The 23568-nt window shown below is 50.3% G+C and overlaps 10 protein-coding genes across 10 annotated transcripts; 4 read left to right on the top strand and 6 right to left on the bottom strand.

The window, feature by feature from the left end:
- Positions 1 to 664: 664 nt before the first annotated feature.
- AKAW2_31358A (uncharacterized protein) lies at positions 665 to 1069 on the top strand (the record flags this gene model as incomplete). The annotated part of the gene is made up of 1 exon (XM_041687974.1): positions 665 to 1069. One exon carries the CDS (start codon positions 665 to 667, stop codon positions 1067 to 1069), a length of 405 nt encoding a protein of 134 aa, XP_041541805.1.
- Positions 1070 to 1277: 208 nt separating this feature from the next.
- AKAW2_31357A (PH domain-containing protein) lies at positions 1278 to 2619 on the top strand (the record flags this gene model as incomplete). The annotated part of the gene is made up of 3 exons (XM_041687973.1): positions 1278 to 1523; positions 1584 to 2315; positions 2389 to 2619. 3 exons carry the CDS (start codon positions 1278 to 1280, stop codon positions 2617 to 2619), a joined length of 1209 nt encoding a protein of 402 aa, XP_041541804.1.
- Positions 2620 to 3224: 605 nt separating this feature from the next.
- AKAW2_31356S (DMT family transporter) lies at positions 3225 to 4171 on the bottom strand (the record flags this gene model as incomplete). The annotated part of the gene is made up of 3 exons (XM_041687972.1): positions 3225 to 3560; positions 3640 to 4061; positions 4114 to 4171. The coding sequence occupies 3 exons, from the start codon at positions 4169 to 4171 to the stop codon at positions 3225 to 3227; spliced, it is 816 nt and encodes a 271-aa protein (XP_041541803.1).
- Positions 4172 to 4219: 48 nt separating this feature from the next.
- On the bottom strand, positions 4220 to 4873 carry AKAW2_31355S (DUF3955 domain-containing protein; the record flags this gene model as incomplete). Its single annotated transcript, XM_041687971.1, has 3 exons — positions 4220 to 4246; positions 4312 to 4671; positions 4754 to 4873. The coding sequence occupies 3 exons, from the start codon at positions 4871 to 4873 to the stop codon at positions 4220 to 4222; spliced, it is 507 nt and encodes a 168-aa protein (XP_041541802.1).
- An 880-nt stretch (positions 4874 to 5753) lies between these two features.
- Positions 5754 to 6736, bottom strand: rab7 (Rab family GTPase YPT7; the record flags this gene model as incomplete). The annotated part of the gene is made up of 6 exons (XM_041687970.1): positions 5754 to 5863; positions 5919 to 6066; positions 6161 to 6340; positions 6412 to 6507; positions 6570 to 6623; positions 6707 to 6736. The coding sequence occupies 6 exons, from the start codon at positions 6734 to 6736 to the stop codon at positions 5754 to 5756; spliced, it is 618 nt and encodes a 205-aa protein (XP_041541801.1).
- Positions 6737 to 7247: 511 nt separating this feature from the next.
- Positions 7248 to 8016, top strand: ATG16 (ATG16 family protein; the record flags this gene model as incomplete). The annotated part of the gene is made up of 3 exons (XM_041687969.1): positions 7248 to 7332; positions 7420 to 7796; positions 7858 to 8016. 3 exons carry the CDS (start codon positions 7248 to 7250, stop codon positions 8014 to 8016), a joined length of 621 nt encoding a protein of 206 aa, XP_041541800.1.
- Positions 8017 to 8503: 487 nt separating this feature from the next.
- Positions 8504 to 11088, bottom strand: spb1 (rRNA methyltransferase spb1; the record flags this gene model as incomplete). Its single annotated transcript, XM_041687967.1, has 4 exons — positions 8504 to 9060; positions 9129 to 10794; positions 10862 to 11011; positions 11071 to 11088. 4 exons carry the CDS (start codon positions 11086 to 11088, stop codon positions 8504 to 8506), a joined length of 2391 nt encoding a protein of 796 aa, XP_041541799.1.
- Positions 11089 to 11600: 512 nt separating this feature from the next.
- On the top strand, positions 11601 to 14394 carry AKAW2_31351A (uncharacterized protein; the record flags this gene model as incomplete). Its single annotated transcript, XM_041687966.1, has 5 exons — positions 11601 to 11744; positions 11823 to 13736; positions 13797 to 13876; positions 13928 to 14077; positions 14139 to 14394. The coding sequence occupies 5 exons, from the start codon at positions 11601 to 11603 to the stop codon at positions 14392 to 14394; spliced, it is 2544 nt and encodes an 847-aa protein (XP_041541798.1).
- A 1055-nt stretch (positions 14395 to 15449) lies between these two features.
- AKAW2_31350S (uncharacterized protein) lies at positions 15450 to 18439 on the bottom strand (the record flags this gene model as incomplete). Its single annotated transcript, XM_041687965.1, has 10 exons — positions 15450 to 15493; positions 15552 to 16180; positions 16235 to 16494; positions 16564 to 16632; positions 16686 to 16724; positions 16780 to 17356; positions 17413 to 17617; positions 17671 to 17821; positions 18065 to 18110; positions 18294 to 18439. The coding sequence occupies 10 exons, from the start codon at positions 18437 to 18439 to the stop codon at positions 15450 to 15452; spliced, it is 2166 nt and encodes a 721-aa protein (XP_041541797.1).
- Positions 18440 to 20444: 2005 nt separating this feature from the next.
- Positions 20445 to 22127, bottom strand: irs4 (the record flags this gene model as incomplete). The annotated part of the gene is made up of 1 exon (XM_041687964.1): positions 20445 to 22127. The coding sequence occupies one exon, from the start codon at positions 22125 to 22127 to the stop codon at positions 20445 to 20447; it is 1683 nt and encodes a 560-aa protein (XP_041541796.1).
- Positions 22128 to 23568: the final 1441 nt, after the last annotated feature.

The following is a 23568-nucleotide window of genomic DNA, read 5'->3' as shown; positions in this document are numbered from 1 at the left end:
CTTACGTATTGTCCGTCATGATCTGCAGCGCGGTCAAGGGACTATCCATCTATCTATCTATCTACTACTTACTCGATGCTCTCCGGAGAGTAAGTAATAACTTACAGTACATACATACATAGTCCTATTATTAGCCACCCGTGGGGGCAATCAGATCCGTGGATCTGCCGTGTATAATTGTAGAGATGTAGAGGTCATATCCGTTTCATGATTCACGTAGTTGATGACCCGAAGAATGTCGGGGGAAGAAGACCTGTCTTTGGAAACTCAAAAACGTGGTGGTGGTGTGGTTGTTGCGGGAGGGAGCAGATGATAACTTACTACTATTAGATAGTAGAAATGGGGGTCTGGGTCATGGCTACTACCCACGAGGTATGGGAGCCCGTTCTCAGTCACACTTAATATCATTGCCAATATCATCCTATGATTGTTTCCAGCATCTATTCCTAATATTGTGGTTGTTCTTCCTCCTCCCCCCTTCTCTTCAAACTGAATCAACAAAGGGTTTCATAAAGGGAGTCTTGCAGTCCCCATTCAAGGAAGGGGGTAAGAGAAACCGGTCCATTGCGAAGGAAAAGGATGGCAGAAGGCGCGAAGGTGAAACAGCAGGGGAAACGAGCCCGTCGAGGGTCGAGGTTCCAGCTTCCAACGGGACTAAACCCAGATGATCTCCAAAACAAAAAAAACGTCCATGCGTCCCGTTGAATTGGGAAAATTAGAAAAAGAACCTCCGCCCCCTCTCTCCTCATCTCTTTTCGTCCCCGAAAAAGGATCCCCTTTTTCTCCTCCTAACCCTTGGGATCCGTTTGGTGAGGGAGTTGCGCCTTTTTCACTTTTGAGTCATGATACTTCTTTATTCTGTGTGAACCTAGTACTTACTGGTTGTCGTCACGGCGAGCGCTTCGTTACTTCATCGCATTCCCTCATTGCTTCCCCCCCGTTCGTCGCTTCCCACCCGCTCACCACTCCTTTTGGCACAGCCTCCATGACCCTGTCGGTCGCGACCGACTCTAATCGTCAGCAGCCAGATACTACTACCTGGCCAATACTTCTGCCTACCTTCTTCTAATCTTGCCGAACTACTACCACTCACTATATATCGATCTTTTCTCGTTACAGTTTTGTTAAAGCCGGACGCAGTCCCGGTGTGCCGTCCAGCCGGTATAGATAGCGCTATACACTCCTTCTCTCCGCTCGCGCACCGTTCGAACACCACTTGCACACGACAGCTATTTCCCGACACAGACCTTTGCTGCTAGCACCAGCTTCCTATAATCATGACTCAACCAATTCCCACATCGTACGCACCGGTTGCAGAAGGGAATCCCAAAGCGCCCGCGATCCAGCTACCCGATGGCACCGTCCAGACGTCGGCGCTTCTAGTCCCGAATAATCAATCCGCTCACTATCGCAGCGGCCATGTCAACTTGGATACTTTCTCGCCCGTCAATGAAAATGGGAGTTTCGAATTCGATCGGGTCCTGAAGACTGGAAAGGTGTTTCGTCGCGTGAAGCACAAACATGTTAGTCGTTTGCGCCGTCAGCCGAGCTCGGTCTAGAACCAACTAACTCTGTCAAACTAGGCATTTAGGGCCTCCTGGAAACCGGCATATCTCGTTCTACGTCCCAACCTTCTGTCGGTATACAAGGATGAGGAGGCCACGAGGCTCCGAGCCTCTATCACGTTGTCTGAGGTCACGGCCGTTGCGTCGGTCAGGTCCCCCAGATCCAACCGACAGTACGTTTTTGGCGTTTTCTCGCCGTCGAAGAATTATCGCTTCCAGGCATCTTCGGAAAAAGAGGCCGAAGCTTGGATTAGACACATTCGATCAGAAACCCGCATGGACGAAGACGAAGAGGCCTTCCTCGCCTTATCAAAGAATAGCGACACCGCCGGAAACACCAAGCGCCGCATCTATGATACCACCGACCACTCTGATTTTGATCAGCGCGGACGACCAAGTTCTCCGGAAGTCGGAGATTCATTGTCACCCACTTACCATTCGAGGCGTTTCGCCTCGCCCCATGATCACTCGGGAAACGATATCACGTCATATTCAGAATGGTCCGACGGCCCTGGGAATAACAACGGCGTTCGCGTGACATCGCCTTCCATTCAAAACCAGCCTGCATCAGTTCATAGCGATGGCCCTTCCTCGATTCCGCGCAATGAGTCCGCAGTCCTACGTGACCCGGAGAGAGTTGTATGCAACGGGTATCTTCAATGCCTCAAAATCAAGGGATCTATGCGCCACTGGAAGCGACTATGGGTTGTGCTGCGCCCGAAAAGCCTTGGTTTTTATAAAGATGAACAGGTATGGATTCTATTATTTAGCTATTCCTCTAGCATCAAGTTCTATAGTCATGACTAACCGTGCCATGTTGAAGGAATACTCCGCCGTCAAAGTCATACCCATGGCACAGGTGATCGACGCTGCTGAAGTCGACCCTATGTCACGTTCGAAACACTTCTGTCTTCAAATCATCGCGGAAGAAAAGTCGTATCGACTATGCGCACCAGATGAAGAATCTCTTGCAAAGTGGCTAGGTGCTTTGAAGAGCATTCTCGTCGCCCGCAAGAAACTGGAGCCTGCGCCCGGAGCAGCAGGCCTCCGTTAAAAGAAGTACACTGTATAACAAATTCCGGAACCCTTCGGATCCCGCCCCTTCTATACATTCCTTCAAGTTTTCTCGATATCACTTTGGATTCTGGCTAGTCTACTTCAATTCTTACCCAAATATTCTCCTTTGTGGTTTCCATGTTCGCCGGTATTATATTACTTCGCACTTGCTCCTGTTTGATGATACATACCCAATGTTCTTCATGATATTTTGTCTTAATGTCTTGTGATTTTATAACTGATTGTATGAGATGTTGAGACCCCGCGAGTAAGAGACATTACAAGTTGGGTTAGTCTCGCGTATGGCTTGATTGTCCTGGATGACATGAGAAGTGATGCGGGTTTTGCGTGCTCTTTATGTATTTCTTCACACTTTGATTCCTCCCACACAGCACACCTTGTGTCTGACTGTGGTCATGTAATTCTATCTAGTACCAATAATGCTCTCTGTGCTTCAGACATGAGCACATTGTGTCAATGCTAATTTCACTACCAAATTTGCTTCCATCCTCAGCAGTTTCCTCAATCAGTGATAGTAAAGTAAGCCCCTTGCCTACTACCTATCTAACGTACCAACACCTCCATAGCAGGTATAGATACTTATCACCTATCCCTTCCCAACTCATTACCACCATCCCCAGGAATAGCCTCATACCCAGCACTAGTCTCCGCCCCAGCCCCTCCCCTGCCAACCACCACCACCACAGGCCCCTCCCCATCCACCTCGCGACTCTCCTGATTAACCACCAAGAACGACAAAAACACCACCGTAGCCCCAGCCCAGTACAACCCGCTCGCATACTGTCCCTGCAGCACGATCTGGCCCACGAGCGAGAGCGGGATCGTCAGACTCAATCCCACGGTTACTACTAGTGGCGTGGTGAGGAGCATTGCGTAGGCCCAGGCGATGTCGGAGGCGAGGGAGGCGAGGGCGTTTACCTATATTTAAAAATTGGTATTAGTTATCTGTGTATTGCTGACGTGAGAGAGGGGTTTGGGAATGTTGGGGGGGTAATACCAAGATAATCGTCCAGACTCTCCCCGTATCAGGCATTCCGACAGTTTCTATACCGAGGACGTGAAGAATAATGAAGCCCGGCCAGAGGAGGACCGTGTTGAATAGTCCTACTAAGCCGAAGAATAGTTGCATGTTGACGCGGGATTCGTCTCCCACTTGCTTTTTCAGCACGATGGTGTATACGCCGTATAGGATGGCGCTGAATGCGGCCATTGCGTCGCCGAGGGCGATTTCGCCGGGGGTTTTGGAGGGGAAGGTGCTGCCGCTTCCGCTTCCGCTGGTATTGCTGGGGTTGCTGGGGGGTGACATGTCGACGCGGGATATAAGGATGATGCCGATTAAAGAGGCGATTACTCCGATGAGCTTGCGGATGGTGAAGCGCTCGACGCCGATTAGGGCGCCGAAGATGAGGGTCCAGACACCTGGGTTTGGGGGGTTAGTTTTAGTGGTGTTAATGGTGACGTACGTACGTACCGCTTGTTGAGGTGAGGATTGTGGTGCTTCCTACTGTTGTGTATTGGAGACAGGCCATTGCGAAGTAGTTTGCCTGATTGAGTCAGTATAGGAAGGATGGATAACTCTACTGATCGCTAGTACTCACGGAGAACTAGTGCTTGTTAGCTTTTGCGTCTTTAAATACAGTTTGGAGATTCAGTGTAGCGATATGCTTACCCATAACAAACAGAACTCAAAGCTCAGCTTAGCTGTCGCCTTCAATCCCAGCTTAGATGGCTGGCCTCGAGATGCAGCATTGAACCTAGCACCAGCCCATGTTTCAGGGTCTTCGTCCTCGCTGCGCCAACGCTCCCCTCCTGCATTGTGACTGAGTATACCCCGTGCCTCGACGTTCGTATCATGAGAATCGAGGTGCTCCAATAGGCTCTTGAAAGACCTAACCCGGTAGAGCTTCCCTGCCCGCCATAGTTTCAAGAGCCGTCTAGAGAGAATTGTGAAGAGAGGAAGGATGAATAACGAGGTGTTGATGTATGTCACGAAAAACGGTTTTGAGTATGTATCGTCGGCGAATATTGTCTGTGGCACATAGGTGGAGACTATATTAGCACTACACCGGGTATATCATATAAGGAAGAGTCAAGAGTAGTCAAGCACATACACTGGCGAGGAAGTTCGAGGCCGTCCATAGGAAGACCACGACAAGCAGCAGGCAAATGCCCAATGTCCGTCTCGCGGCGCCGACCAAGATCGAGCCTTCCGTGGTCTCGGGTGCTTCCATGGTTTCTGAGTGCTTTCCGCGTACTTTCTCTGGCTGTCAGTAGCGGGCGATAAGAGAAGGACTCGCTGTGAGTCGAGGCTCTATAGAGTTCCCCGCCGGCGCACGCGATACGAGGTATAATAGACCCCCCGGACCGCGAGTGATCTTCCTAGATCATGGGCGCAAATAACAGGCCGTACACGTTGTAAGACACCACCTGTTCCAGCAGGCGATAAAGAAGGGGGCGTGGACGGAGCAAGATCGGGGGGAATTCACCGGAGGAGAGAGGGAAACCGGAGGCGGAGTGACTCTGCGGTGTAACCCGAACTGATAACGCCGAGCATCACGAGATGCGCCGAGATAAGCACGCGACGCTTGGCCGATCCTGATCTCCTCCACCATACCACTGGTTCTTTGGCCAGCGGGATCCTCCTTGCTTCTCGGGTTCTAATTGGGAATTAGAACTGACTATGAGAAACATAGGTCTTGCGTAATACAACACTAGATGTGTGGTAATTGCCTACTTAACCGGCTATACTGTACAAGCTTTCAGCAGATAAGCAATAATATTCCAGACTCCTACAGAACATGATAGTACCTTCGTACCAGAAAAGCAAAAGGGAAATATTAAGCAGAATCAAGACCATCAACGGATATCCCATGCGAATTGGCAGGCAAACACAAGACAAGGAGCGTGACACATGAGGAGCTCCATAACTGTATAAGTGCAGGTGTTCCCAACAGAACAGCTACGCTCTTCCAAGCTCAAAAGTTCATACGAGGCATTGACGTGCTCTGACAAGCACGAAGTGGGAGCGTTCGGAGGCGCGTACAGCGAAAATGGAGCGGGCTTGAAGCAGAAATATAAAACGTTCGCAAGGCATGTCTAGTAAAGGGGTCATTAACAAGCGCAGCCGTCACGCTCACCATCAAGGTGGATGTTGATCGGGTCGCTGAACTCCCCACTAAACTCTTCTGCCTCTTCTTGTGCCAGAGCGCTCCGGGCGATGACTGAGTGCGAAATTAGCTATGCATTGAAATCGAGTGGACATGATGAGTAACCAACCTTCAAAAGCCTGTTCAACGTTGACGGCTTCCTTGGCACTCGTTTCGAAGTAAGGAATGTTGCCCTTCGACTGGCAGAAAGTCATGGCCCGTTTCGAAGAGATCATCCGCTTGCTCTCTTCCACATCGATCTTGTTACCAATCACAACCTGAACCCTAGTTAGTAATCGTCTCTACCGGCCGAACCATCGCGCAAATCATGCGCCTAGGTCAGGTAAGATTAGAGGAGAGAAAAGTCCTTACAAAAGGGAAGCTCTCAGGGTCCCTAGGGCTGGCCTGGATCAGGAACTCGTCGCGCCAGCTGTCAAGGGCCTCGAAACTCTTCGAATTGTTGACATCGTAGACCAGAACGCAGCAGTCCGCACCGCGGTAGAATGCAACGCCGAGGGACTGGAAGCGCTCTTGTCCTGCAGTGTCCCAGATCTGTGGACAATCAGTTAACTCCCAATTCCCAGCATAGCTCCGTTCGTCTTCGCAAGCCGGGGAGTACATGCCTGCATTGTCACTAGCCGATCATCAACTAGGACCTCCTTGGTGAGAAAGTCGGCTCCGATCGTGGCCTTGTAGCTTGCGCTGAACTTTTTGTTGACCTGTTGAGCGAGATGAGGGTGAGTGGGGATCCGAGGAACAGCTGGGAGATAAGGCCACCGACATATTGGTTCATCAAACTCGTCTTACCGACGCCGCTATCACCCAGAATGATAACCTAAGAGATTCCAAGAGCTATGTGAGTAATTGAAGCTTTCATCGAGGCGGCTTGGCCTGCATGAGTCGGGGGAGGCGAGGTACCTTCAACAAGACCTTCTTCCGTGACGACATGGTGGAGATATGAGGGGGCTGTGAGTGTATGGACAAGTCAAGCTCTGTCTATAGAAGGGGAAAAAGCAAAGAGATGTTCGATAAAATCCCGTCAGCGCAGCGAGGGATGCAGTCAGTTGGCAGAGACACCGAGCGAGTCGGGTAGTTGTTGTCAAGTAACAAACAGGAAGAGTGATGGTTGGGCCTGGACGGTGAACTGAGCCGAGCTAACGGCGACGGCGGCTTTCGATGATGCACGCGGACGTGGGCGGTGGAGATGGCGGTCAGCGCCCCATCCACCCGTCAGTGACAAGATAGTCCATTCTTCCCCTCACGCTTTCATATAGTTGTGCAGGTCGTTGGGGTTGTCGTGGTTTAACTCGTTTGGTTCCTTCATTAACCTAGTAACACCTGTGAATATAGCTATACGTCTCTCCCTCGGCGACTCTGAGCTCCACCATGGCTCCATGATATGAGGGGTCCGCCGTCCATCCGCTAGATAGACTCTCACCTTATCACCACTTGCTATCAAATGGCCCACTGGAAAGAGGAGTACTCCGCCGCGCTGGCGGCTCGTGATCGACGAGAGAAAGCCAGCATAGCTATTTACGATGCTTGTATGTCGATCACCCTCACTTTCTGGGGTAGTCCACATTCCGGAAGTATTCTGACCATTCGCTAACCATCACGATCAAAACTATTAGACACCCAACTGGCCGATCGCACGGTTCAGGGAGCAGCGGCTAGCAACCCACCGAGCTCAGATCCGGTTGAAGCACAGCATGTACCATCCGACACTTCAGCATCCCGCTCCAGCAAGGCGCTATCAGGAGCAGGAGCACAAGACCTATCTCTACAAGAGACTCTCCTAGCAACACGTGCAGACCTCGCCGAGGCGCAGCGGTCACGCTCCGAACTGCAGGACCAGCTCACACGCATGACCGCTGACTTGGAGAAGCTGCGGAAGAGAAGCACTCAAGATAGCAGACGGATTCGCTTATTTGAAAATGAGACCGCCCATCTCCAACTACGCTTAAAGGATCGAGATGAGGAGTTGCGTGGGAAGGCAAAGTTATTGGAGGTATGCTGCTCCCTACCCTCCTTTCTTGGGGTCCTTACTAGTGTCGCTGACACCACTTCAGGATTTCCAAGACGAGCTGGCATCGTTGAACCTTCAACTGAATATGGCTGAAGAGCGGTCATCCCGGCTGCAAAAGGAGAATCAAGATCTTGTTGATCGCTGGATGGCTAGAATGGGTAAGGAAGCAGAAGCCTTGAACGAAGCCTCTAAGTTCTCATAGAGAGGGCTACGCGACGAACCGACACGGCCATGATCTTATTTTAAATTGCCCAATTGGATGGCTTATTGATATATAATACCTTCGTAGAATACATATTATCTGCGAATGATGCTGTGTCTGTCACAGGCACACGAGCAGAAGCTATGAATATCAAGAAATGTCATTATCTACTACGTTTTATCATCCCAACATTATCTTCTCCTACGTATTACATCTGAATCTAGAGGCCAGTATAAGTCTTAGACGTAAGCAGCAAACTGGCCAATGTGGTAGTTCAAGTGCCATATGTTGATATGTTCTGAAGGAGACAGCTTCATGGCCACCTGCCCTGTACTACATCGAACCATGAAAACGAATTACAGTTCGCAATAACAGGTACGTACCCCTTTCACCATGGATATGATACAGAGATCTATAATGTTAACCGGGTATATACATGGACAATGATGAAAAAGATCGCTTCGAGTTCCACAGCTAAGCCCCATCACTAATTCTTCTTCTTCTTGGCAAGGCGCTTTTGAGCCCGGATATCCTTCTTCATACGAGAATCCACAATCTTGTACTTGCCCTTGACACCACGAGGACGTCCAGAGATACCCCTGTTGTTTCCCTTGGCAACCACCAGCTTCACCTGCTGCTTGGGCTTCTTCTTGGTAGCCCTGCTCATCAATCTCGCAATGGCCTGCGACTTGTCACGCTCACTGAGGGCTTCGTCATCTGCCAACAGTGCAGACTTCTTGCGCAACTTCTCCAGTCGCTGAGCGGCCTTGAACTTCTTACGGCCCTTGGCTTCCATAACCTTCTTGATCGGGCGAGCGTTAATGGCGCGCATCTTCTCCTTGATTGCGGCTGCAGCCGCCTTGGTGATAGGACGGTTCTGGACACTGTGCTTGTTCTCGTCGTCAAGGAACCACTCGGGGAGACCATCGCTATCGCGGAACGCAAATCGGTTGAAGCCATCATCAACCACATCAGAAGACTTCTTCTCTCCAGTAGCCATCTGTTGGGCAAGTGCCATAGCTTCCGCAGTGATGATGTCGATATCTATGTAGTAGAGTTAGCATTAATTGTCCAGGGTACAAGGCAAAGATACGCCACATCTGCGAACTTACCGAGCTGCCCGTTCTTCTTACGTGGATCCTCAAGCTCTTCAATATCTTCTTCATCCGAGTCTTCCATCGCCTGAACAGGCTTCTTGGATTCCTTTGCCTTCTTCTTCTCAGACTCCTTGCCCTTAGGCCGAGCCTCCTTCACTTCGATGGCGCTATCTTCATCTTCATCCTCGACATCGTCGATGTCTTCTAAGCCTTGGAATATATCTTGGTCGAAGAATAGCGACGCACTGTTGGAAAGGGAAGCTGACTTGGGAGCTTTGTCGCCGGCGGAGCTAACTCCAAGACCCTCGTCGTCGGAGTCCTCACCATCTTCTTTGTCCTCGTCGGAAAAGCCATCCCAGGAGTCGGCTTCGAAGTCCTTCCTGGCCTTCTTTGCCCGTAGCTTCGTGTCCCGGTCCTCCTTGCGGTCCTGGTATTGCTCGTACAGGTTGTCAAGTTCCCGCTCCAGACGGTCTTCCTCGTCATCGCTCTCCTCGAAATCAGACTCGGAAGCACTGTCCTCGCTATCACTTTCAATCGGTGCTTCATGGCCGGCAGCAAGGGTGTCCCTGATTCCACCTCTCTCGGCGCGCTTGAGCGAGAATGTGGCATCCTCGCCATTAGGTCCCAGTTGCTCCTTTCCGATATCCATGGGTGTCGTCATGTGCATCTGTAACCGAACGATTTCCTTGCGCTTCCTCTCGTTCTCCTTGCGGCGCTCTTTCTTCTGCTTCGAGGTTTCCTTTTCACGAAGGCGCATCAGCTCCTCTTGGATGGCCAGCTCGTCATCCATAGGAGCGACCTCCGCCACTTCTTCGGTCTCATCCTCCTTGGCTTGACCGCCCTTCTTCACAGCGAGACCGAACTGCTCCCGCACCTTCAGTCGCCACCTGAGCAGGTTCCTGAATTCCTTCTTACCCAGAACCTTGAGATCCTCACAGCAGGCTTTGATTTCGTCGGTCGTCTCTTCTAGTCTCTCCAGAGTGGCGAGGGCAAGGTCACCACTTGGGGACTGTTGGAAGCTAAGTTTGTTGCATGAACCCAGGATGGCAATGGGATCAGTGGTGTTGATGAATTCAGTAACCGGGACCTCCTTGAATTGCGTGTAATCGCCCTCTTCGTAACCCTCTCTCTTGCGCTTCTTCTTCTCCGGGTTGAACACCTTGGCCTCGTTGTTGGGGGTAGGGTCCGCAAGTTCTGCAAAGACGTGCTTGGGATCGAGGAACTTTGGGTCAATGCGCTTTGGTGCCTTGTAATTGCGACAAACAACGAAGATTTCTGCAGAAACGTTTCGAGAAGACGGAGGTTTCGTCGCCTCCACGGACGCAAAGAGTTGCTTGAAAACCCACAGGAGCGGATTGTAGTCCTTGGATCTGAAGACCTTCGTAACAAATGTACCACCTTCCGCCAAGAACTCCGTAGCCAACTTCAAAGACTGCAACACCAGCTCTGCCTGAGAGAAAGCATCCTGAACCCAGGCGGTACCGACATTGGGAGCACCATCGTGAAGTACGGTATCAGCCTTCCAGTGCTTGAGGTGCTGTCTGATTGTTGTGCGACACTTCTCGGTCGTAATATCGCTCTGGAAAGTGATGACTCGGGGGATCGGCTTAATAGGCGCAAGATCGACACCGACAATGATACTCTGTGCGGGCATGCATTCTGCAGCAACTTGACACCACGACTGTATTGCGAAAGTAGTCAGCCACCGGACTCGGTGTTAAAAGATCACACTGATGGGTTGTACTCACACCGGGTGCCGCGCAAAGATCGAGAACGACTTTGCTCTTCTCCAAAAAGCCATACTTCTTGTTCAGCTGGATCAGCTTGAAAGCAGCTCTCGCTCTGTAACCCTTCTCCTTCGCCAGGCGATACCACTTATCCAAACGACCTTTACCATGCTAAGTCATTGTCAGTACTGGGATCCCCATGACCGCGGGACAGACCAAGGCCGCATTACCTTCTTTTGAATCGCCATCTTGAGAGATGGGAGGTCGAGGCACACTCGACGAAAAAACGAAACCGCTAAACAGAAGACTGCGGATGCAAGTGGGTAGGAATGGTGAAAGCGGTACAAAAGAATGTATCCAGGAAAAAAAGTTATCGGGCGGCCTGGATGGATCCTTTCCTGGTCTTCTCCACATCGGCCCCGAAAAATAAAAATTTCCCCTTCCAGCCCGGATGCATGTGGCGGTGCAGGAGCACCAGCACACCAGCCACAGCACACCAGTTCACCAGTTCACCGCCTGAGGCGGCGAGGCAAACAAAGACGGTCAGCGGAGAGCATGTGACGTGATGTCAGGCGTGATGCTGGCCCGATTTGGCTGATAACCAACCAAAGACCCGCGCTGATCCTCCGGCTGCCATCGCTGGTGGCTAGTCTGCTGGCCTTCCCCCCATCATAGCATCTCCTTTCACTTGGTCTTAGGCTTTTCCATGCTTTGATCTGCACCTCATCTCGCATTCGGTGATGTTATTAGTTAAGCTTTCATGCCGTCGATGGGATCTCGTAAGAGAGTAAAGCCCAGCCCCCTCGGCGCGGACTCCAAGTCCCCAACAGCGTCCGACGATGGTGCTACATCGCTTTCCGCAGGCGGAGACCATGCAGAATCAAGGAACAGGGGGAGCACTGCGGTGAGTCCGGGCTTTCAGTAGCCCTATATCTTCTTCTGCATCCGTCCCGTATATCTAATATATCATTTGGACTATCAGAGTTGGTATCCTGCTGTCTGGCCGGCAGTCTCCAGAGCATCCAAAGCGGCTCCCGTTACCGAGGTTGCCCGTGAGAGCATCTCCGCTGCTCAAAACTTAGCACCCCGACTCACTTCCCGCTCAACTCCTCAGCTTGATTCTCCTAAACCATTCCGAAACCCCTCCCTCCAGCTTACGCGGAAAGTCGGCGCATCCAGCAGGTCTCTTCCCGCCGACGCTGCGACAACGAAGATAAACATAGCTTCTGATGGCACTACATTCACCCCTGAAGAGGATGCTAAGTCGTGCCCGGCTGGCATAACAACACAACCGACCGAGGAAGAAGTATCGAGAGACCAAGAGACAGTAGCTGCGGATGACGCTGATAAGGGTCAATTGAGTGCTGCTCCCGAGTCTACTACAGATGTCAACCGGGACAGTGCTGACGCAGGCCCGACGTCGACTGTCCAAACGGGTGGATGGTTTTCATGGTTCTATGCCCCGTCAACAACCGATAATTCTGCCCCAAAAGATCCGGTACCAGATCCTGTGCCAGCCCCTGTGCCAGCCCCTGTGCCAGAGCCCAGTGCACCAGAGCCTAGTGAAGAATCACCCGTGAAACCCCCTGTATCGAAAGACGAAGAGCAGGCCACCTCGGAAGATCAGGGGCAAACAGAGCCAGATAGACCGGAACAGGATAAACCTGAAGAAACGCATGATAGTTCGCAGAACACTCTAAAACGTTCTTGGCTTCAAATGTGGTACGGTTCATCACCAAAGGGGCCAGAAGAGCCTGCAAGCAAACCTCCAGATGACGTGGATAAGCCAACCACGCAAGACGTGCAGACGGAACCTGCACCAACTCAAGATCATGATACGCAAGGGGCAAGCAGTCCCGTTACGATATCTGTGAAGGACCCGAAGCCCTCTGGATGGTCATTCTGGTTCAAAGAGTCTTCGAAGGGACCTGATAAAGAGGCCCCACAAGAATCTCAGGTCGCTAGCGCCTCTGTTACGCCAGAATCTTCTTTGAAAAGAGCAACCATTGAAGCCGAACCGGAGCCAGAAGCAAGGGCTGAGATTGCGAAAAAGGGAAGCGTTAAGCTCAAGAACAACAAGAGCAGCTCTGCACTACCTGATAAAACCACATTACGTCCAGAAGCAGGTCTCAATGACTTGGTTCCGGGACCACCTGAAGCTGCAGCTTCGAAACAATTGCGAAAAGTGTTACCCAATCAGGTTTTGCCAAGGTTTCACGAAACTTTTGCTGTGCAAGAAAAGCCCAGTCTGTTGCAGACAATAGGACGATACTTCCACTATGGTAAAGAATCGAATAACAGACACGTCCATATGGTTAAGGATACACCCCCTATCAAAAGGGCATTGGCAATCGGGATACATGGGTACTTTCCTGCACCGTTAATCCGGAGTGTCCTCGGCCAACCGACAGGCACCTCAATCCGATTCTCGAACATGGCAGCGGAAGCCATAAATACCTGGGCTGACGACCATGGCTACAAATGCGACATCGAAAAGATTGCCCTGGAAGGCGAGGGGCGTATAGCTGAGCGTGTCGACCTGTTGTGGAAGTTATTACTTAATTGGATGGAGGAGATCAGAAAAGCCGACTTCATCCTGGTAGCTTGCCATAGTCAGGGTGTTCCTGTTGCGATAATGCTAGTCGCCAAGTTGATATCCTTTGGCTGTCTCAATGCAGCGCGTGTCGGCATCTGTGCTATGGCCGGTGTCAACCTAGGCCCATTTGCAGACTTCAGATCCCGCTGGATCAGTGGCTCCGCCGGAGAACTATTTGAGTTTGCCTTGCCTTACAGCCAAGTCTCCAAGGATTATGAATCAGCGCTGAGAACCTGTCTCGACTTTGGCATTCGGATTTCGTACATCGGAAGCATTGATGACCAGCTGGTTTCTCTTGAGGTAATGAGCCTTACATCACCCCTTTCATCTCTCATACTCATCCTAAATCAATTTTTCTAGTCATCCCTCTTCGCCCCGGTGACCCATCCGTACATCTACCGCGCAGCCTTCGTCGATGGCCGAGTCCACGCCCCAAGCTTGTAAGCCCTTCCCTCCCAATTAACCTGAAGCCCCATCTGATACCCAACCAGTCTCTCTCACCTAGTCGGCTTCGTCCTCAAGCTCCGCAACCTAGGCATCCCAGACCACGGTCTCATCCGCGAGCTCAGCTCCCCCCTAGCAGGCAGTCTATACAGTGGAGAAGGGCACTCCCGTCTCTACGACGACCCATCTGTATACCGGTATGTTTATACACCCCGCCCCACTGTCCTCCCAACCCCAATACTAATGAGAACAAACAAGACTGGCCATCGAATTTGCTCTCGAAACATCCACCATTCACAGCGCCAATCTGCACATCAAACGCACCCAACCGGCCCCCGCAAACCCTTACATCCTCCCCTTCGCGATGCGCGGTATTCTCGAAGAGGAATATGTCCGCCGCGAACTCTACGACGAGACGATGGAACTCCTACGCCAATTCGACGACTGGAAGCCCACAAGCAAGGTGCTCAAGGATGTCAAGTTCCGGTTAGAGGGGATACGGTCGAAATTATGAGGTCTATCTCTTCTCCTATCCCAGCTTTCTCTCTTCCCTTATACACAGAAAAGAGATTCTTCACTATAGATAGCAGTTACTTTATCACTTAAGTACAATAGTTTGCCAAGCTAAGCCAAGCATAGATAAATAATGGGAGGTTCTTTGTTTGATTGATTACTACACTTTACGAGACCATCGTACTGTTACTTAATTTGTATATATATCCTCGTCTTGGCGTCTAAACCAATATCAGTACTACTAAGTACCCAGTCCATCCCCATGGCAGTTCATATCCAAACCCACCTCGACATACTTTCCACCAAAGAACTCACACAATCAAAAGGCTATGTATGCATTACCTTAGACCTAGGCCACTCCAGACTCCCTACAGCGAGTTTATACTCTAACAAGTAATTTAACCCTGTCAGGAAACCTAGTATAGCCCTCCGGCCCCTCCCTGATCTGATCTTTCACTTTAGTATTACTACATAGGGAAATGTAACTTTTTTCCCTTTCGTGCATTTATTGGCTCGTTTCCCGATCTGCATATCAATTTTCATGTCGTCACACATTCTTTTTTTTTTTTCGCGTGTACGTATCAAATTTAGTTTCTTTCTTGGCGGGAATTCCAAATAGCTAGCTAGCTTCTAGATTAGAAATGGCTACGCAGATGGATTAGATAAATACATTCATGCATGTGAGCTAAGTAGTTAAGTGATCCTGCGTGGTTCTTTGGCGTTTTACTTTTCTTTTTACATCGTGGCCTGTGTTATACTTATGTATTGTTATCGGTCATTATGGAGCAGTGGGCATCTACCCAGTAGGAGAAGGTTCAGGGAGCTGAAAGGTACCAAGAGAAAGCGGTATCAGCGTCATCGTGTCATCGTGAGTTAAATTCTTAATAGTGGTGATGTATCAGAATTGGATGGAACTGGGAGTATATTGAAAAGATCACTGGCTCCCGCGCCATGTGTTGCGGATACTATAAAGTAGTAGTATGCGACTAGTCCCATCCTGGAAGACTCCTGGGGAGATAAATAGAACTCTTGAGTCCACCTAAAACAAAAACAGGCCTACGCTTGAGAAAACGCCGTTTGATATGCACACTCAATCTCATCTGCACATCCGTACTAGGTCAGTCATTGTCAATAAATTTGAGGTTGCACTGGACTTACCCCTCATCCCATCTAACGCCTCAAATGCAATAGCGTAATTTGTAACAGTAGCAATTATTCGCTCTAGCCCCTTGCGGATTTCTTCGATGAGTCTGTCCGAGGGGTTGGGGGTATTGTCGGTTCCACTTTCTGGGGACCTTTTCTCCCCGCGCGCTTTGTAATAGATCATCAGCATAGCATAGCTGCCCTGCATTAGGCAGCACGCAAACGACGGCATGGTTCGCGGTAACTGATCCGGTAGCATGTGTAACCCCTGCTGAGTTTGACAATCATCGAGAAGCGGTTGCGGCAGGGGTAGGCTGTAGAACATGCGTGAGATGAGAAGGGATGCTCTTAGACACGTCTTCGCCGAATGCTGAATGCTGTATGGAAAACCTTGAATGAAAGGGTACTGCTGCGTATCTGACGCCACAGAAGACGACGACGATGAGTAGTCACTGGGTGCCTGTTGAAATGGCTCCAGGCTACACGAACATCCGATATTTGCAATACCACTTTGCGATTTGGAATTCTTGGAAGCATTGTTCGGCATTGTGTTGTTCGAATTAGCCGATGTCAGATCGCAGTGTTTCTTGACGAAGATTGGTAAGTCTGAGAATGCCCTGAACCGATGCACTTTGATTTGAGCGCTAAGAAACCATTAGTAAACAATACTGTCATCCAGGGGCCCATGAAATACCCACCTTGACAACTTGATTCGTGATATTGCACGGATACTCTGAGCTGTTGTCAGCTCCATCTCCCCGCCACATGCCATAGACTGGGGCAAAATTGGAAGTAGATTTGATTGTGCCAGAACAGAGCTCGCCCATGCATCAAGTTGCTGCATCCGTTCAAATATGTATGACATGTTGGTTCTCGTGGATAGACATTTATTCAGATCGATGATGAATTGAGTTGCTGACACAAGAACTTGCTGAGCTTGTATTAATACTGACCAGCCCTGTACAGCGTGTTAGAAGCCAACTATCCGCATAACTCAGCTTTTACTTTCAGCGATAGGGACACATACATCAGGATCGGCCGAAAACCGTGGATAAGGAGTGACAAATTGGGGGTCGTTCGCGATGATAGCTAAAGGCTGTGATACGGACATTAGCATTCGCACTGTCAAGGGAGCGAGAAAATACTTACTGTAGTGCTGACGATAGAGCCCTGCAAGACGCAATAATACTGCACACACATAGATATTAGTGACCATGGCGCGAAGCAGAGAAAGGATCCATACAGTCATCCACCAAGCTCTCCTTCGAGCCTCCGCAAACTCGTCGAACTCTTCCCCAAGGCAATGCAAAGACATATCCAACGCTATGGCCAGAGCCTGACCAGCACGGTAACGCATCTTGAGGAGGTTACCTCGTTGGTTGTATTCGTAGATTGAAAGTACGAGAAGCGCGAGCAGACTTTCGAGTTCCACTGGAGTCTTGGGATGAAAGGACTCTCGATCAATGAGAGGCCGTTCGTTCGTCAATGCATCTGAAGGGTATGTGGACGAAGCGTGAAGCTCGCAATCGGTTTCGATAGCTGTATTTGCCAGCTGGGCATATGTGTGTGCAAAAGTGCGACGGCGGATGACGGACGCAGGCCCCGATGGTTCTGGGTCGTTTGGATGTGGTACCAGGGCCAGAATCGCCGAAATCGCCAGACTCAAAGGGGACCTCGGTTTATAGATGAGGATTGGTTGTTCTGACGGAGAATCCGTGAACGAACCAGCACAATCCAGGGGCCGGTCAGGAGTCGGGGGGTCAACCCTTGGTGGAAGTATGGGGAAGTAATTATGGATAAAGTCATAGTATGCGTTAAGACTGTAATCTCAAGTCAGAATGCTGTGAAGAATTCAATGAGACGAGTCAGCACCCACATAGCATCTTCACTGCCGTACGTCCTGACCAAGGCCCGAGACGGTATATTTGATGGGGAAGGGGTCGGCTCTAGGCCATGGGTGTTCTCTGTGCCTGGCACAAAAAGATCCGCAAACATGGCGTGGACATCAGAGGGAAAGTCTAGGCTTCTCAACCCTGCCCCCGGAATTGACAAGACGTCAATTTGTCCAAACAACCCGGATGCTAAAAGTGCGTTAGTGAAAGACCTAGGTATTATAACTGGGGCCTGACCGCACATTCGTCAAATCCCGAAGACACCGGGAAAATCGTAGGATCCTCGACACCATCGTGTTGAGGTTCTGCAGCTGCAGATGGCTTGTTCTTCTTCTTCCTTGGGCCACCCCGCTTACTGGGCAAATAAGAGCAACTCTTATTCCTACTGGAACACTTTAGTCCCAAACAAGCAGATTAGCACACACGTTCTTTGAGTGATCGAGGAAAGTCAAAAGCTTGAGAACCAAGGTGTGGAGAGCCACAACCCGATGAGCCATGGCAGAACAGAAAAGCAGCTGCAAAGGGGAAAGAGGGGAAGAGGGAAGAGAAGAGGTCCACAGCATGAAGATAGGAAAGAACACCCGGGTTAGATGTTGAAAAGCGCTGACAATCCAAAAAATGAGGACATATACCTACATTGGTACACGGGTCTTGGCCATCACAACGTGTTCTTGAAGCACGACTGATAGAATCAGATACCGATTAGTCCCGTCTCGAAAGCCAACCGCATGATAAGATAGGTTTGCCGCAGCAAACAAAGACAAAAAGAACAAGGTGTGTTTCCTTGTCCATCAAGTCACGGAGAGGAAGATAGAAGGAAGGAAAGGGAAGGGGATGGGGGGATTGGGGGGGTCAGTGTACTTACCAGGCCAAACAAGCTACTTTGACGGGAGGTTTGGCGAACTTCTTGCGGACCACCGTGGGTCTAGCGGTCTTGGACTGTGTAACTGCCAGTGCCACAGCCGGGATTCCATTCTTTCCACCAGGCTGTTCGGGATCCTCTAGCACCATGACGGCGGGTTTTGGGCAAACAACAAAGGACGAAACGAGCGACTGCCCGAGGAGATGGTCATGAAACGCCTATCGGAGTGTACTACTGTTACCGTTGGCGTCCGAAGGCAAAGCATTCCTTGACCGACTTGACTTGACTTGACTAGTACTGGGAAGCGTCCCAAGTCAAAACCCGTCTGAACCGCAACGACGACAACAACGACGACGACGATAATAACAATGGCACAGACAATAAAGCCATCGAAGTCCCCTGACTCAGGGGAGCCAATGTGTCAGGCCCTTTTTAATGCAAATCGACGGATGGGGAGGACTGGTATACACAGCGTCAATGACCTCCAGCTGAAGGGAACCCTGCACGGCTTAATCATCAACCCAGGCCCGAAGAGGCAAATCCCGAAGTGTGGCCGTTCGGGATTTGCTTGCTGGAAGGCCAGTCAAATTGCAGGCCAGCGTAAGGTGGCGCTTCAAACTGGGGCCCCCGATTAGTTTAGTCCTTCTAGTGGAAAATATGCACGCCGGGTCGGCTGCATTTCTTCGAATCACGATCGTCGATCCCCTGTCGTTGAACTCTTGGGTGTCTCTGGTATGGCCTACCTTTTCATTTCCCTTTTTCTGCAATATGTATTTGAATTTTTTATTTTATTTTTCTTTATTCTCCTTTTTCTATTTTGATTTGATTTTGAATTTTTTTTTTCTTCTTCTTTTCAACATTATTATTATGGGTCACAGATCTAAAAGAAAGTGTGGCTGTTTGGGGGCAGATCGGACTAAAAGTAACCAGACTACATACAATATACGTACTATACTAACTATCTAGAACTTGCGACAGCGTCTTTATTTTTTTTTCGAGGGCCTGCAGCTACTAACGAGCTGCAGCTGCTGCATTGCTTGATTCGTTACCCTACCTTCGTTTCCTTCTTTTTGTGAAAAATTTCCTCAATCCCTCCTTTTCTCCTTCATTTTGCCCCTCTTAGCCCTCTTCCCCCTACTAGTACAGTAAGTACTACTTACCTACGTACGTACTAACTTACCGTTCGGGGACCATCAGCGAGTGGCGGTGCCTGACACTCGCCATCCGTCTCCTTCCCCATCGGGCGATCAGCAGCCCGTCTCAGCCCATCACGTGATATGAACCGGAAAAGGTCACCGCACCGGATGCACCACTCACATACCACTTGTACCTTCTGGGTACTATTGTCAAGGGAATGGATTGATCTCGCGTCAGTCCGGGTGGATCAGGTCCCCATTCTCTTAGGTTGGTTTGAATCGGGGCGACGGGAGGGGCGGCTGTCTGGTATCCTGGAAATGGGGATTTCCCCTCCCCTCTCCTTCTCCCGAAGCACCCCTGTCACAGACCGGCATCTTTCACCGAGACTATCTATCTACGGTGTAGTCTACTCTACTCTCCCAGTTGCATTCTTGCATTCGTCTATTCGTACACACTCTCTCCTCCCCCCAGACCAAATAGAGAAGGCGGGGGAGAGCAAAATTCGGATCGATCTACGGGCTCCACAGAAACCCCGAGCGACTACTGTAAGTACTTGGCCTATAATAACACCCTGCACTTTCAAATCTTCACACGCACGAAAGCAAGTAAGTAAATAATTCCTTTTGCTGGGTTCCTCACGGGAGATTACTACGGGGATCTAGTTAGGTAGGTAGGTAGCCTATCTGCATCTGTCCCTCCTCAGCATCCATACTAGTCTCCATGAATAATGAGCAAAATAGCCACCGGCACCTACTATCCCTCTCTCAAACAAGGAATATCTTCGGGCGTAACGCGGCCGAGCTCACAGCCGGTTCTCCGTGGCCCATGCACGCTGCAAATAATGTTCAATCGGGGGGAGCTTTCCCGCTCCTACAAGGCAGTCAAGAAATCTTCCTAACTAGCGTAATCTTATTAAACTATGCGATCGTCTAGCCACAAGGCACCGGCGTGGATTCTCCATCGTGGCTTATTACATGTCCCCACTCCTTTATCAAGGCCCGCGATTTATCATCTTCGTCAGGCAGGAGGAAGACCATGGATGTGAACGCCCGATATCCGCTTGACGCTTCCCCACACGCTGGCGGGCACCCTGGGTGGAAGTTTGTGGCCTTTCAGCTGCTGGTCGATCAACCACATCCCTACCACAAATTCCTCTCGGGTCAGAAGACCAATATGTTGCCCGTCCACTAACTCCCAAACCTGTGCTAGCACATGCCGCGGCAGGCGACTACGTGACCAGATGTCAGCGGCCACCAGATTGACCACCATCTCGGAGCACTCCGGCGGGTACGCTTCGGGGACCCTCAAGTGCGAGGGTGGAAGTAACAATCCCTTGTTCGCAGCCCAGACACCCTCGTACCGCCTTCGCTCCTTCTCCGTAATCTCACTCCGCCATCTTCTGCGATCACCTTCGTGATGCTTATGCGGATGCTTGCGAAGCAGATGCTTATGCCTTTGGTACCCCTCATCATCTTCGGCGATCTTCGTCGGCTCGCGGAGGGTCTGTCGTAAATGTGTGGATGGACTAGGGGAATCTGTGTGTTCTCCCTTGGCAGTATGCGGGAATCGCTTGATTGATCGAGACCTCGCCCGGCGCTCTGGCGGTGGGGGCGGTGGGACTTTCCTTTCCTGTGAAGCCCGAATCGATGCTCTGGACGAGGCCACGACCGCATCCGATAACGCCCCTTCCTCCCGCCCTGAGGAGCTGTCCAGCAAACTCGTAGTACTATTGCTCAGTGATGTAGCATACAGCGATGCAGTGCCAGGTGTCGATGGTCGCGTCCGAGACCCATGGTTGGATTCTAAAAGCCGTCGATGATTTGTCAGGTCTTTCCGGGGCACGGACGAAGCACCCGTTCGGGGAGGAAGTGCTGGCGGAGCGTTGGAAGGGATAGTAGTATCCTCAAGGGGACGTGAGGAGTGGTTCTTGGAGGTCTGCTCTGGACTCACTGGGCCCTTGGAATGTACGTTGATAGGAACTGAGGTAGGACCAGTGACAACCGCAGCTGGTTTTCGTGGCACGGGTGGAGGACGAGGTTTCTTCGCCGCCAGCTTTGCTGCCTCTATGGGAGATATCTGAGCTACTGGTCTTCGCTGGAGCGACTTGTCTCTAATTGGCAAATTGGCCTCGCTGTGAAGGAGCTTGTCCAACGAGGCCGAGTTTGCACTTGTAGCCCATACCGGCTTCGGGGCTAGCAACGGCGGACCCTCGTTGTCATCACTGCGTTTTGAAGGCTTCGGCATCGAACCTTGCGTCCTGCTGACGCCCGTATGCGTGGCAATGATTTCACCTGGCGTCGATCGTCCTGCGGCCAGCTGGGCAGCGATCTGCTGCGGAGTGCGTGACCTATTCGCCCCTATGCTGACTGGAGTTTTCCCGAATGCATCTTTCAGACTAGAGGGCTGCTGCTGATAGGCACTAAACTTCCCGATCTTGTCCTTGACTGAGCCACTTTCGGGCAATTCTGGCGTCTGAATGTTGCGAGGCGGAACCATTTCGGGACTATTGTGGCTGACCCCTACAGACTCCATGGGTGATGCGCCAGACCTATAATGGGCAATAGGTGACCGTGCTCTGCTGGCAGGATTTGCATTGAACGCAGCTGTGGCTCCTTGAAGGGCTGTCACGGTACTATTAACATGTGCCGATGATGCATGGCGAGGCAACCGGCTATCCAGAGCTGATGTCGGACTTGCCATTCATGGGGATCCCCCGACCCAAGGTTCTGCGGCGGTCGTAAGAGTGGTAGTTTAGGTTTGATCCGGGGGGCGGACAGCGACCACAGCGGGATCACTTTATGTAATCAAAAGGCACCAACAAGAGTCTTTAAAAGGACAATGGGCACACTTCAATAGTACGTTGTTGAAACTCTTGGACGGGTTGAGATACAGAAAAGGCAACGGACACCCTGACTGCAAGTCTGCTGAGCTAATGGGTCCGTGCGTTCTCGGCCGTCCGAAGTTTAGCGTCTCTTCCTCACCCTAACATCATATAACTACTTGCGGTTAATGGTGAGTAAACAGACAAACCAGATAATATGGAATTTTTTTTTTTTTTTTTTTTTTTTTTTTTGAGAACTAATCCCACTAATTATATACAAGTGCTCTAGTCTATCAGAATACTACCTATCAATCTGTGTAAGTGGATTTCCCGAGTTTATTGAAAATGCTGAATGATGGAGCACTGATATCGGTTTTGTTCGGCCGTACAACTAGTATATTCTATATAACAACTCGGGGAGATGACGAGTGATGACGCTCCCGCATCCCTAAAGTACTAACTTAATAGTATGATTTCAATATAGTACAAAAAAAGGAAACAAGTATTTGTCAAAACTATATCTGACAGCAGAAAAAAAGAATCTGACATATCACCCCATGACACATTATGGTTAAGGCGACCACCATGTGGGTTTGCTAAGCACCGCTATCGATTGGATGGCGCTTATATGCATCGCAATAAACTCTGTCCGACAGTTTCGGTGGTGGTGTTGACATTTGCCTTCACGACTTTTACGCGTGTCATATGCAAGTTATATCCACGAGTCGTGGTTATTTAGGTTGTATGAGGCCATACGAACTAGTGCATATAATGAGAGATTAATTGGGTCTCGGCGTCAACCATGAAGAATGAGTGTTCTTTCCATATACAGTTATGCTCGTCGTTGAGGGATGAGGAGGCAACACTACATGACTCGGGGGAGCAAACCCTATTATCATTATTATTATTATTATTGTCTAAGATCAATAATTATTATTTGGTTTTGAATTTGATTTAAAGTACGTAGTATATACGGGTGTCATCATCTGGCGTACTAAGATTTTCTCTACTATTTTGTGTCTGATGGGGTTCCCTGTTTGAGGGTACATTCACACCAACAGCTTTCCATTCGGTCATCGATCCTCAAAGGCGTAATTAACCGACCTTCGGTCTAAATGCCCAGGATCCGGGCGCAAATTGTTGGGCAAGACATGCAACATTAATCTAAACCTTCGGGACCCCTCCAATCAAGGCGATTGGCGCCCACGCGGAGGACGATGGGTTCGTGGGCCCCGCGAGGAAATAACGGCGCTAAAGACACTAAAAGAGGCTCCTCCGCCAGTCACAAGTCAACCTCCAGCTTCCCCCGCTTCTCCCTCT

The sequence above is a fragment of the Aspergillus luchuensis genome, chromosome 3 (genome assembly GCF_016861625.1).
Source record: "Aspergillus luchuensis IFO 4308 DNA, chromosome 3, nearly complete sequence".
Classification (NCBI taxonomy): Eukaryota; Fungi; Ascomycota; class Eurotiomycetes; order Eurotiales; family Aspergillaceae; genus Aspergillus; species Aspergillus luchuensis.
Note: the sequence above shows the minus strand (reverse complement) of the source record. Positions and strands in the feature narration are given on the sequence as shown.